Below are 12,415 nucleotides of genomic sequence, written 5' to 3' on the forward strand. Positions count from 1 at the left end.
GGCGCGGCTCCCGCGAGGCCCGGGCGCGAGCGGGGCTCCTCTCGCCGGGCGGCGTGCGTGGCCGGTGCGGGCTGCGCTCTGAGGGTGGGCGGCGGTGCAGAACTCGCGTCCTGCGGCTGGGGCCGCCGACCCCGCGCTCCTGCTCCCCGGCCCTGCTGCGCTGCCTGCCTGGGGACCCGGCACCGGTGAAGTAGCGCTTAGTCCGTGCACTCTGCGCCGTCGTCTGCCAGACATCTTCCTAAGAGTCCCTGTGTCCGAATTTGTTAATAATCTCTGGTTCTCCTCTGCCTGCTTTCCCCCATCGTCTGCGGAAATATGTATTTCCATAGGTATCATTTCAAATGCTTGAAATGAGCAGTAACTCCCATCTAGCAGGTGATGGTGCTTTTTTTCGGTTATTGCGTTTTCAAACACTAAGCTTTGGAATTGTTGMGGGAATCTCACTTGGATAAACTTCTGGCGTTTTTCCTTTTTTCTAGCTGTAAGCTTTCCATTGTATATTGCAGACAGAGATCCTGCTTATGTACTTCCACCATGTAAAATGTTATGAAGCTTTTGTATGGAGTTGTAACATAATTGCAGATGTGTTTGTGTGTTTGTTTCTTCCTTTTGAGAAAATTAGATCCACAAGAATAAGCATATTCTCAATAATTATGTTCTTTAGAGGATAGGTATCTGTGTTACCTTTATAGGCTGTTTCACAAAAAGGCTTCCCTGTTTTGCAAGTAGCTTTCTGTTTATATTTTACTGTTGCATGTAATGACAGGGCAATAATGATGATAACAGGATGATGTTGATCGGGTAGCATCACTTTCTGGTTAATTCTTCAATGAAATAATACTTGCGACCTGACAGTTTTTCTGGAAATACTTAAAATGCTTCGCATTTTGTGGTATGAGGTCAGTGCAAATGTATGTTGAAATATCTTTATTTTTGGGCTGGGGAGTGGCAAGAGAAACTGGACTTCTTTATTATTTATGTAATTGCTTTCTCATCTTAGAATTGCGGTCACATGGAGTGAGATCTCCTTTTTGACAGGGCTCTTTTTGGAATTCAGTGACTCATATAGCCTTTGCAAGAATTGCTAATACTGTTATTTTTCTGTCCCTTCTGTCTTTGTTTTGAGGTAATCCATTTCTTCAGTCAGAAACTTTAAAAGATAAGCATGTCTTCTACCTATCTATTCTTCCTTTAAAAGTTATATTCCATTCATGGATTCAGAAGGCAGCATACTTTACTCAGCAAATGTTACTTTCGTGTTCTCAAATTCAGGAACTTAGGCACTGCATGCCACACCTATGTTTTAACACACAGATGACTTATTAATGAGCATATTTGAAGAAAAAAAGTCATGAAATTCAAAATAGTCTGAAAAAAAAATTGCTGCTGCTCTAACTTACGTCAGAGTAGGAATCAGCTGCAGAATCAGTGAAATGTTGTGAGCTGGGTGTCTCTACCTACTACCGGATACCTGCGCTGTGCTCCTCAAGGGTTTGTCTCATTGTCGCTGGCTACAGGGGCAGACCACTGAAACTCCATGCAACGCTGTGGAAAAAGTTATGATTTCTCTTGCTAAATGATTCTTAAATCCTTGTTGCATAGGTACTAAAACCGTAGTGAGTCTCTGTGTCTCCCTGCCAGCCCCTTTGCCCCCCTTTTTTAGGGAAAGGGAAAGTCTAAAACATGATTCTAAACTTTCCAGCTCTCACCCCTTGAACTCATCGCCAGTATGCACAGTCGGCTGCAATTAGAGAGAATGACTGGCATCGCACTGTTAATGCAGTGCCATGCTTCTACTGAAACTCCTTTCTGGCGTGTGTGTTGGAGAGGAAGACTGAGGCTGGAAGTCACTGCAATATTATAACTTTTCTGAATACTGAAGCCTTCCTCTGATTTCTCTTGAGAACAACAAACATACAATTAGTGAATATGTGGGATCTTTCTGAACTGGATTAACCAGAGTACCTATTACAACTAGTTCAGAAAAAACAAATCCTTCTATGTAAACGTTGTGCTTCAACATTTTGGATATTACTTACCTTTTCACAGGAAGGTCCTTTTATCCTCCTATCCTATTGAAAGAAAAAAATGTTAACATTAGATTTTTATGCATGGGATGAGTTTGTCTTGGGTCCTTTCAGATAATTTCCTTTTCTGAATCTTCCTGGTTACATCCAGATAATTTTATCACATACCTCTGTTTCAGCAGAACAATTTTTAACTGTTTTTTTCTGATGTCTTACTATGATTTTTTTTAATGATTGTCAGACTAAATTAAGTACAGGCATTTTTTTAAAAAAAATAACCCTCTACTTTTATTCTCTTGAAGAAGGAAAGGGAGGATGACAAACCAAAGTACAGTCTTACTGTTTGGATGTTTGAAGTGATACCTAATCACAGACCTAACTTGCAATACAGGCTTTGGGGTGACAGCAGCTCACGTTAAAGTTTTCGTATTTGAGAAACTTTCAAATTTCTCTCCACCTAAAAGCTTTTGAACTTGAAAAATATTCCATTATCTTGRTTGTAGATGGCAACAGACAATCAGTGGAGTTTTGCTACAATTAGCATACCCCTACTGGGAGCAAATACTCCAAAATTATTCATGAGAAGCTATGATTAGGGAAGACTTCTGAGAGGACTTTTTGAAGTCCTCTTGGCTTGCAGAAGGAACTTACTGTTTTACCTCATGTTTAGTTTTAGTCTAGAGTAAAGACATTTGACACACACTCACTTCACAACTTTTCAGTAACGTATCTCATGATCAGAGTCTTTACAGCCTTTAAGTGTCATGGTGATATTCCACTGAACACACTTTGGAATCACTTGTTTGGGTTCCTGACAAAGATTGAAAGCTCCTGTGAGCTCTTGCTCTTGGGAGATCACTTCTATAATATGAATTTCCTGTGTTTGAAAGAACTGAATGCTGCTCAAGTTGCTCTGGCCCTGGAATGTAACTGGAGTAGTTTGAGTATTTAAACTCCATGAAGACATACTGAGGAATCGAGTCTCTTGGGAAGAGTGTGAGCATGCTGCCCTGGGTAGCTGCTTGTATCGGGGTGTCCAGTGAATCTGTGATGGCGGTGTATCCATAGACATGTCTTCATGCCCTGCTGCTACCCCCAACTTAACTCTCCAGTATCTTCTGCATCAAGAAGATTATGAACTGTGCTCAGTGTGTCCCCCTCAGTACATAGACAAGTCAGCGTGGTTTATGTTTGGAAATAAGATTTTGCAACAGTTAAACATAGAGGAGGGGAACTCACCCATCCTTCCTTTTTTCTGCAACAAAATCCTGAAGCTGTCTGCCTAAAAGCTCAGTACATTAAAAGATGCATGTAAAAGTTTTACTTCACATTTAAATGCCTTACAGTTTTTGAGAAGCAGGATGACCAAGGTTTTGTATAGTGGAGAGAGGTAATACTGTTTTAGTTGCTTCGTGTGTAATTCATAAGTTAAGTGGTACAAATTGAGGTTCTGGAAATAGCAGTCATCTCTAAGATTTCATGGGCTGCAAGGAGACCACATTTCTGTTTACTATCAAGCAGTATCATTTTAAAAGTTGAAGGGCTGGGGATACATTTAAGTAGATAATTGGGCAATGTGGAGCCACAGATAGCCATAGATCCTTTCTTTCTTTCTTTCTTTCTTTCTTTCTTTCTTTCTTTCTTTTTTTTTCCCTCCTTCTTCTGAGTCAAAACCTGACTTGAGAGTTTGCTTTTACTCAGCTGTTAAATGAACCAGGGTAAGCATTTGGGCTGATACCTTTGCGGACCAGCCTTAGCCATCCTGATGGCATCAGCCACAGGGCCAGTCCCCGGGCGGGCTACTGGCTAGCATTTTCAAGGTTTAGTACCACACTGATGAGACATTACCAAGCTGAGGAGCTGTGGAAAGTAAGCCGGAGTATTACTGCATTTGCTGCCCATGCAGTTCTTGGTCAGTGTTTGATGTAGGGAAATGCCTCATTTCTGCTGTGCTTGCCTCTTCTCTGCTGGCTATTTCTTTTTAGTTCCCTCTTTCCCCCCTGCACCATTCACCTTCTGCCTGATGAAGGGGTTATGTTAGCTGGGCAAGAAGCAGCTGTCTTTTGCAATAGTTCTGTCAACTTTAACCATGTGAGCTTTGGAAATGATACCCTGTGAGCCTGATGATAGCAGGTTTGACATGTCTGGAAGGGTAAGATTACAGAGTGTGTGTAACTTTCTGGGAGCTTCTTTCCAGGCAAGAAATAAAGTGCAAATTTCTTTCTTTTTTTTTTCATTTTTTTTCTTGCTAGCTGACTTGTTTTTTTAAAGGGAATAGCAATTAGGTATTTGCAGCTCTTATTGGCTTTATGTGTCAGACTTTGTTTACCACCAGTCCACTTAGCTGTAAAAACAGTTGTGTGACATAATTGGCAGGCTGCTCGAAAGGAGATTTGGGTTCTTCAGCTTCTGTGAACCTTTAAGTACGTCCTTTTAAATACCTGAGTATGTATTACACTTTATCTAGTCATGTGAGAAAGTCAGCACTGTGTTATCATCCAGCAGAATGCGAACTAATTAGCTCACACTTTTTATTCCCTACTATAAATATTTATAGGAAAGGGTACAAGGAAAAGGTAGTAGCTGATTTAAAAGTGACTTTTCTTCCAAGAATCAAGCTTATTATCACTTTATTTTGAATTTGAAAATCAGGCTATTTTCCTTACATAAAACTGGGAAATTTTCTCTACTGGGAGAGTCTTAGCTTTGGTCCGTATTGAAAGTTATTTTTGTGCTGTTGCCTGATCAAAGCTTACATCTTGAAAAAAAATTATGACTAGTTTTTCTATTCTCTATTAAATAATTCCTTGAATTAAAAATACTGATGTACCCTTAAAGGGGAATAGAAAATTATCATCCTTTCTGCTGTCATTAAAAACTTTTTTATACTGCTACTAATTAAAGTATTAGAAAAAAATAGCTGTTTAGTGTGTATTCTAARCCAATCTAATCTAATCTACAATTTAATGGAAAATAAGAAATGGCTAATCCTGAAAATTATTGCTCCCTGGGCTATTGACAAGGACTTTAACTGCTGTAAAATACCACAAAAATGAGATTGTGGAGTCAGTATTTTTCTATGTAACAGTTTGTATAAGAAGATTAAAGAGCTCAGTTAGGAATAGGCAACTTCTGAGAACAGATTCAAACTGCTATATTAGTTATAACTGTATATAAATAGTCTTTAGTTATAAATACAGTTAATATTTATATACAGTTATAACTGACTACTGAACTGTATATATGTTCAACTTAATGCCCTGGAATTGAGAACAACAAATACTTACCAACTTGAAAATCAGTTGTGAAGCTTGAAGGATTTCTACAGGTTTTTAATCACTAAAATTTGACTGTTGCACCTTTTTGTATTATACTGTAGGTTAGATTCTCAGGATGTGAAGCAGTTTGCTTCATTTACTAGTAACTGTCGCATCTCAAAGTTCCATGAGAGTTTTAATCTAACACGGCATCTTAGGTTTTTTACCAAGGAAACAAATTCATTTACATACAATAACTCAGCTAGTTTGTATAACGCTAAAAATAGAAGTATTTTTGGTCAAAAACTCAATTCTTAAAAAAAAAAAAAAAAGCTTTGAGAATTGTCATTTGAGGTACCAAATTAGCAATCAACATGTTGTATGTGAATGAGTCAATGATTGAATTTGTTGTGGACGTCTTCAGGTATAATTTCTAGGCCCTCTGCAAAGAGATGATCCTCACTGGGGTATGAGAGGACAAGGCTGTGGGGCAGCTCGGCTGCACGGAGAGCAGCAGCCTCTGTCTGTGGCCGCTGTCAAGGGGAGAGCATGACCTTGTCCCAGTGAACCCATTTTGCTCAACCTCAAGTAACAGATTGCAGTTTTACACATTGTCCAGTAGTATTCCATAGGTTTTTGCTGTATTTAGTACCTGATTTTTAAGTTTTAGTATTTATTCAGGAACTCCTTTAAGGCTTTGATGTTTCTCTGGACTGCTGTCTCAGGAGCATGTGCACTATTTTTTTCTTTTAGCAGCTGCATAGGGGGAGAGAATGGAACTGGGCACTAGCTCCTTTTAGGTATTTAGTTCTGATTTGAGTAGAGAGGATGAAGGTTAGCATGGTGTTACCCAGAATGCTTGTAAAGAAGGTGGCAGTTTGTGTTTTCATTCTGAGATAGTGACTCTTGCTGTCAGAGGTTGCTGCTCATCCTAAATTTTGAGCGTAGGTGCTATTCCTGGAAGTGTAAATTTACTGAGGTAAAAAGTCTATTTCTGCTTTACTCTACAGTAAAGCCTTCTAATATTAAATTTAAATCAGCTTTCAGGAGTCTTCAGCTTTTTGAAGGAATCTTATTTCCTGATTAAAAAAAAGAAAATATGAAGATATTTTTAACCCTTGAATTACATTTATCCTTCCAAGATAGAAATGTTCCATGGTAAAGTATTTTGGTCCATTGCAGCATGTGAGTTTAGCTTGTATAAACTCAGAATGTCTTCCAACTTCAGCAATAAACAGATTATCCTCCTTTTCCGTATGACAGAGTTTTAACAGCATGAAAGTGTTAGGGGCTGCAAGCTCCAGAGATGCGCTTCATCTAGCATGTTCTGGCCACGCTGCTTCCCCGTGTTTGTTTTTGTGACAGAGTTGCTATGCCTTGCCTAATCAACACTGCTCCCTTTTCTCACTGGGAGCTTGCCAGGTACAAGTAGGCTTGTCTTCCATGGCTGAAAACATTGTGGGAAAATGGGCTTGATGGCAARACAGTTTGATACAATTTCCGAATATTTTTTTAACAAAGTACATAGAAAAAACTTTCAGATGGGAAAAAATCCAGACCTGATGTTATTTAAAACATCACATGAGAAGCTCTGTATGTTATTGCTGTGTCTAATGTAATAACTGGAATTACTCTCAGATGTGATGTCATACAATTGACTGTGAAAGCACTGATATGATGCATTAGCCATACAGTAGTGACTGTGCAGTTTTTCTTAATATGACCTTAAGTTAGAGTAAGAATTGGAGCTCGATTTTGTTTTCCTTTTTTTAAAATCAGTTAGTGATTAATGGGAGATAAGAAGGAAAACAATATATAGTGAGTGCACTTACAATGAGAAACAAGTTCTGGTGTAGTCAAGGCGTGTACATTACTGTACCGAGTTTAAATAACATGAAGAAACCAAATTAAAGATGATTATTCAGATGATTTAGGAATTCCACCTGGATGGCTTGCAATAAATAAAGAGTATAGTAATTTTCCTCTGAAATAAACACCTGAGTGTAAGTACCAGAATCTTAGAGCACATGCAAGAAAAGCTATATGATGGTACATATATAGTATCTGGTGAATAGTATTTACTCTTTATTTTTTTAATTCCCTCTTTTCATTGTTAAGTGAATAATAGAGAATGAAATTGATGACTGAGTGACTTTTTAAGTATTGAGTTCCTGATACTGGTATGAAAATAAAAAAGTATCTTGCTAAGAGAGAAGAGGTACAAGGGGAGTGGGCCAGGCAGTGATTTGATTCCAGTGGGAGAATTCTTATTTGCTTGTTTTTTGAAACATATGGCATTTTAGGTGCTTCTTCTCTGAAAGCAGTGGATTTAGGATCAAAAAAGTAAATGGATGTCTAAAGTGGGAATGAGATATGGTTTAACACTCCTTTGGGCTGAAACAACAGTCAGCTTAGGCCATGCATCAGTATTGCAGGTGGCTTAGCTAAGGTAGAGATGAGCAGGGTGAGACTGAGGTAAGAAAAGGGCTTTGTTTGGGGTCTCTAATGAAGAGTTTAGACAGGAAACATCTGCAGTTCTTGGTGTGATCTTTGGGATCACTGTAAGGCAGGAAACCTCAAACCTGGCAGGAGTAAGGAAACATGAAAGTTTCATGAAATTCCATTATCTTAATGCTGGTAGCATTACAGTGAGTGCAGCTTGCTGATCTGGAACGTTACTTGTCTGGAGAAATCTCCAATGGGGAAACTCCTGTTACCACTGTGCAGGTGGGAGATGGAAGGAAATAGTGTCCCTCAGATGATGTGAGATGACTGAGAGATTACACAGAATCCATCATATGTCACTTTGAAATTTCACCTTATCCCCCCAACTTTAAGCTTCTGTGTTAGACTTTTGAATGTGGAAGAACTGCTAGCAATTTATCCTTTGTTCTGCCACCACGAGCAGGCAAGCAACGTTAACTGCAYTTGAAAAAAGTATTTTCTTGGGAGATGATTTTGGGAGATCAAAACAACCTCCCCTGCTCGAAAGCTGCAACTCCACACACCTTCTCTCTTTACCTTTCTAGCAATTCTTTATTCAAAGTAAGCAAATACTTAAAAATACTTTCTAAACAACTTTTTTTTTTCCCCCACATATCTCATGGATTGTTAAAAGAGAGATTTAGTACTGTACCATGTATAATTTCACCACAACTCTCTGGGTTATGGATATGTATATTTCTTTTCCTGTGATTATTTTTATTATTTTCTGGCTTTTGCTATGCTTTTTTTCTTGTCTTTCCCCCTTGACCTCCAGGAGTTGCATGTTAGTGCCTACTGAAGTGCTTCATGTTGCATTTAGAGCAAAATAAATTAAGACCTTGCAATTCAAAATAGTTCAGCTCTGTAGCTGGCTGCACTTGTGAAGCAGTTCAGTCCACTTTAATATGTAGATACTGTTGGCACTGGCAGACTGTTTATCATCTGTCTGACAGCTGGTCAATGCTGCAAGCAAAACAGCACTTGGTTATTTGAATAACAATTCAATAATCTAATATTTTCTCCCCAGTTAGACCCTCAATCTGTTTGGAATAATTCTGACTATGATTTATCAAATCATCTACTTCATGGTGGACACAGCTGTTCTCCTATAACTATTCGTTTTCTTTAAGGAAAGTCAAGACTGTTTAAACTTGAAGGGTGCTTGGACAAATCTAGGACACTTGTTAAATTGGATCAAGCTGGAACTCTTGTGAAAAGCAGAGCATTTGCTTCCTGGTTGTTGGGGAAAGATTCTGCTTTCAGGTAAGTCTGGAAATAAGCTCACTTCATACCTCTCCTACTTTTGAGTTTTAACAGTCACARAATAGAATTAATCAGTAATCAAAAGTTTGGTTATTGTGTTCGTTGAACAAAATTTTTGAAGGGTGTTGGAAATTTGCCTTTGGGAAATGTGTGTGTTTGACAGAATTGTTCACCTACAATTCTCAGGAGAACAAGCTCCTTACGGATGGTAAGAGTGAAGAGGATATTTTCAAACATCTTCCTCCCCCCTCCAACTTTATATTCTACCTTTTAACTAACCACTGTATCCTTTGAGGACACGTTTTTTTCTTCTTTTTATTTCAGTAAGGGTTTGTGTCATTCATGTCTGATCTCATATGGAATCACAAAGCTTCAGTTCATGGTCCTGTAGACTGCAACTTTAATTGCTTAGAAGTACCATTTGAGGAAGCAGTGTACCCTGAGGACACCATGTCCTTAAAAGGATAGGAAAATTGAGTCCTTAGCACGATATGGTTTCTGTCCAAGAAGTGTATTCAGGTCCTGCTTAAATAAGAACACCAAACACTCCATGTTTCTCGCTGTGTCTCTCATGAAATACAATCAGAAATAAGTATGTTATGTCATCTCACAATATTTTAAAATAAGTTTAAAAATGTGGTTTCCAGCCAAAGCTTTTCTTGATAACAGTCTGTCCTGAACATGAAAATATTAGCTGTTCAGTCACTGATAAGATAGATTTATGATTTATTATAATCAGACTCTTGGAGTTTGGTAGGACTGAATTATAATGCAGAACCATGCTTAGTTTGCTATGCTTCGTTGAAAAAGCTGGGTCAAACAGGTTGAAGAGAGAAGCCCTTGTGACAGTGTGAAGAACAGTGATCAGTGCAAAGTAACTTATTTAACATTTGTAGTGCAGGAGTAACTAATATTGTGACAATACGAAGAACAAACAAATGTTGTTGATAATTTGTAATTGCTTAATATCTTCCAGATTATCTGAGATGGTGACTTGAAAAATCAAGCTTTCCAATATGAACAAAGTAAAAGCATCATCTGAGAAAAGGTAATTTAAAAGCATAGTAACTTCTCAATGTCAAGCTATTAGAAATTTGTGAAGATGCATTCTGCATCTTAACAAATAATACTGCCTTATGGGTTCACAGTGAGACAGTGCAAGTTAGTGTCCTGAAAGACTGAAAGATCTCAGTTTAAATTTCTTAAGTAACTTCACTTATAATAAATAACTTGACAAACTTAAAGGTTTGTCAGTTAATGTTATTCCATCAAAGATGTCTGTATTGCAGGGTACTTTTGACTAGCGACTATCAAGTGAACATTAAATTTGATTTTTTTTTTTGCTGATAATTTCTTAAGTATCAATTAATTTTATCACAGATACTGCCAAAGCATAAAATGATTGCTGCTGAAAGAATTAAAGGACAAGTTTTGCAACTTAAAATGAAGCCACAACTTTGTCATGAGTAAAATAAATCATTCTCCAATAGTCTTGCAATCCAGCATGCAGTTAAGCAAAACACACATGAGGTTGCATAAGATTTCAAGACCTTAACGTTTTTGTGTGGTATTTTCGTAAGAAGTTAAATTAACATAAATTTGGGGGAAAAATTGAGAGATTATTTGTGGACAATAACGTGTCTTGAATTTCAGGAAATTACCAAAAGGCTTTCAGTTTTACTCWTTTTCTGTGGTAGGACAGCATGAATCATTCTGTTTCATCTAACCGTCTATCTTGATGTTTTTAAAATTATCTTGAGGCAACGAAGTAGATTATTTTGGCTATAATCAGATAGCTAAATATCAGATAGATATCTGAAATACCACTCCTTTTCTAAATGAGTGGATGGATTTGCTTGCTGGACTTGCTGCACTGTGGATTGTTCATTGGGGAGGGWTCTCAAATTTATAAGAAGATTATATCATGCTGAATTTAAATGCTTGTACTTAGTGTGGTCTTCGCTTTTGTTGACTTTAACAATGGAATGGTTTGCTATTAGAGACTGGTTGTGTTTGTTTTTATGAAAGATGAATCAAAAGAAATAGTCAAGAAATTACTGTATTTTCCAGTTAGGGTACATTAGTTTCTTAAACATTATTATAAGCGAAACAAGCTCTTTGTCAGCAATGGATGATTATAATATATGAAATATACTAGCACAAAGAGTATTAGCTTTCTGCGCAGTGAGTGCTTAAATGAAAGTTAAAATGAAAGTTCCCACTCTTGCAGTACAATAATTTTTCCTTAAATCTTGAATAAATTACGGAAAAATTACTATATACAGAGGTGACTGATATTTCCAATTAATTTACTGTCTGAAGACTATTGATAACTTATGAGATAGTTCAAAGAAAAAAAAAATAAAAAAATGTTTGCACTATAAAAAAAAAAAAAAAAAAAAAAAAAAAAAACCTGCAAACCACACAAACAAAATCCTTAGTGGAGCACCTGATGAGAAGTCTACCTAGTTAAAGTAGATCCTTTTAATTTCCCTGGAGGTATTGCAAACAGTATGCTGGAATATGCGAGAGACCTTTTTGCTGTGGSGGAAGAAGTCACTGCCTGATATGTAAATGTATTAACTATAAACAATTAAGCTATTTCAGAAGAAATACGGTTGCGAAACCAGAAGTTTCTGATGACTTCCTCCATTTAGCTCTACTCTCTTGAAAGACTTTTTGCAATACGAGCAGCCTAAAACCATTCTAAAGATAAGAGAACTTTGGCAAGCTGCCATGGCAAGCTGCCGTGGCAACCATTAGATGTTATCTTTCTCATCAGATTCCAGAATTGACTCCCTGAGCAGATACTTGAGAAGTAGGATGCACTTGAGCCTGTAGTATATTGGAAGTACTACATAGTGAGTAATGGGGAATGGTGAATCTAGCAGCTCTTCAGAATCAGAGTAAGAATACTTAAACCCCCTGGGAGTTGGTGGGACTGGATAAATATTCTGACAATGAGAAAATACTATTTTTAAAAGTATTTTTTGAAGGAATTCTTCTTTCAGATCCTTAGGAGTCCTCTATTCCTCATTTTGTGAGCACTGGCTTCCTATGTGTTTACTCAGAGCTTTCCCAACCAATGACAGGAAGAAATCTACAGAGCCATCAGCTATTTAAAATCACATTGTACAAACTGGGCAACAGTTGAAGTGATGGCTAATTTKTTTTTGTGTGCTTTCTGTAAGCTCATTGTGTGAGAGATGCTTTCAGTTACAGCRTGGGTAAGACTTTGAACAGGAGGAGGATTTCCTACCTACTGAGAATTTTTGTGTATGGATTAAATAAGCCTGGTAAACTTGCCCTCCAGTTGCTTAAAGAAAAACTGTCTGAGAGAACTTAGGAGAGTTGAGTTAAATACTGAAAGACTGAGAAATGGCA

General features: G+C 37.6%; 1 protein-coding gene across 5 annotated transcripts in view; it reads left to right on the plus strand.

The window, feature by feature from the left end:
* Nucleotides 1-12,415, plus strand: part of AGTPBP1 (ATP/GTP binding carboxypeptidase 1) — a 75,373-nt gene that overhangs the window by 8,215 nt on the left and 54,743 nt on the right. For all 5 annotated transcript variants that reach the window (XR_014896840.1, XM_085313146.1, XM_085313153.1 and 2 more), the window contains exons 2-3: nt 8,899-9,031; nt 10,008-10,079. Coding sequence is in view for 4 of the 5 variants with exons in the window: in XM_085313146.1 (XP_085169272.1) it covers nt 10,048-10,079 (32 nt within the window). In the remaining variant the exon portion in view is untranslated. The remainder of the gene's footprint in view (nt 1-8,898; nt 9,032-10,007; nt 10,080-12,415) is intronic.

This window comes from Rhea americana, unplaced genomic scaffold (genome assembly GCF_003343005.1).
Source record: "Rhea americana isolate MKP2758 unplaced genomic scaffold, rheAme1 scaffold_11, whole genome shotgun sequence".
Lineage (NCBI taxonomy): Eukaryota > Metazoa > Chordata > Aves > Rheiformes > Rheidae > Rhea > Rhea americana.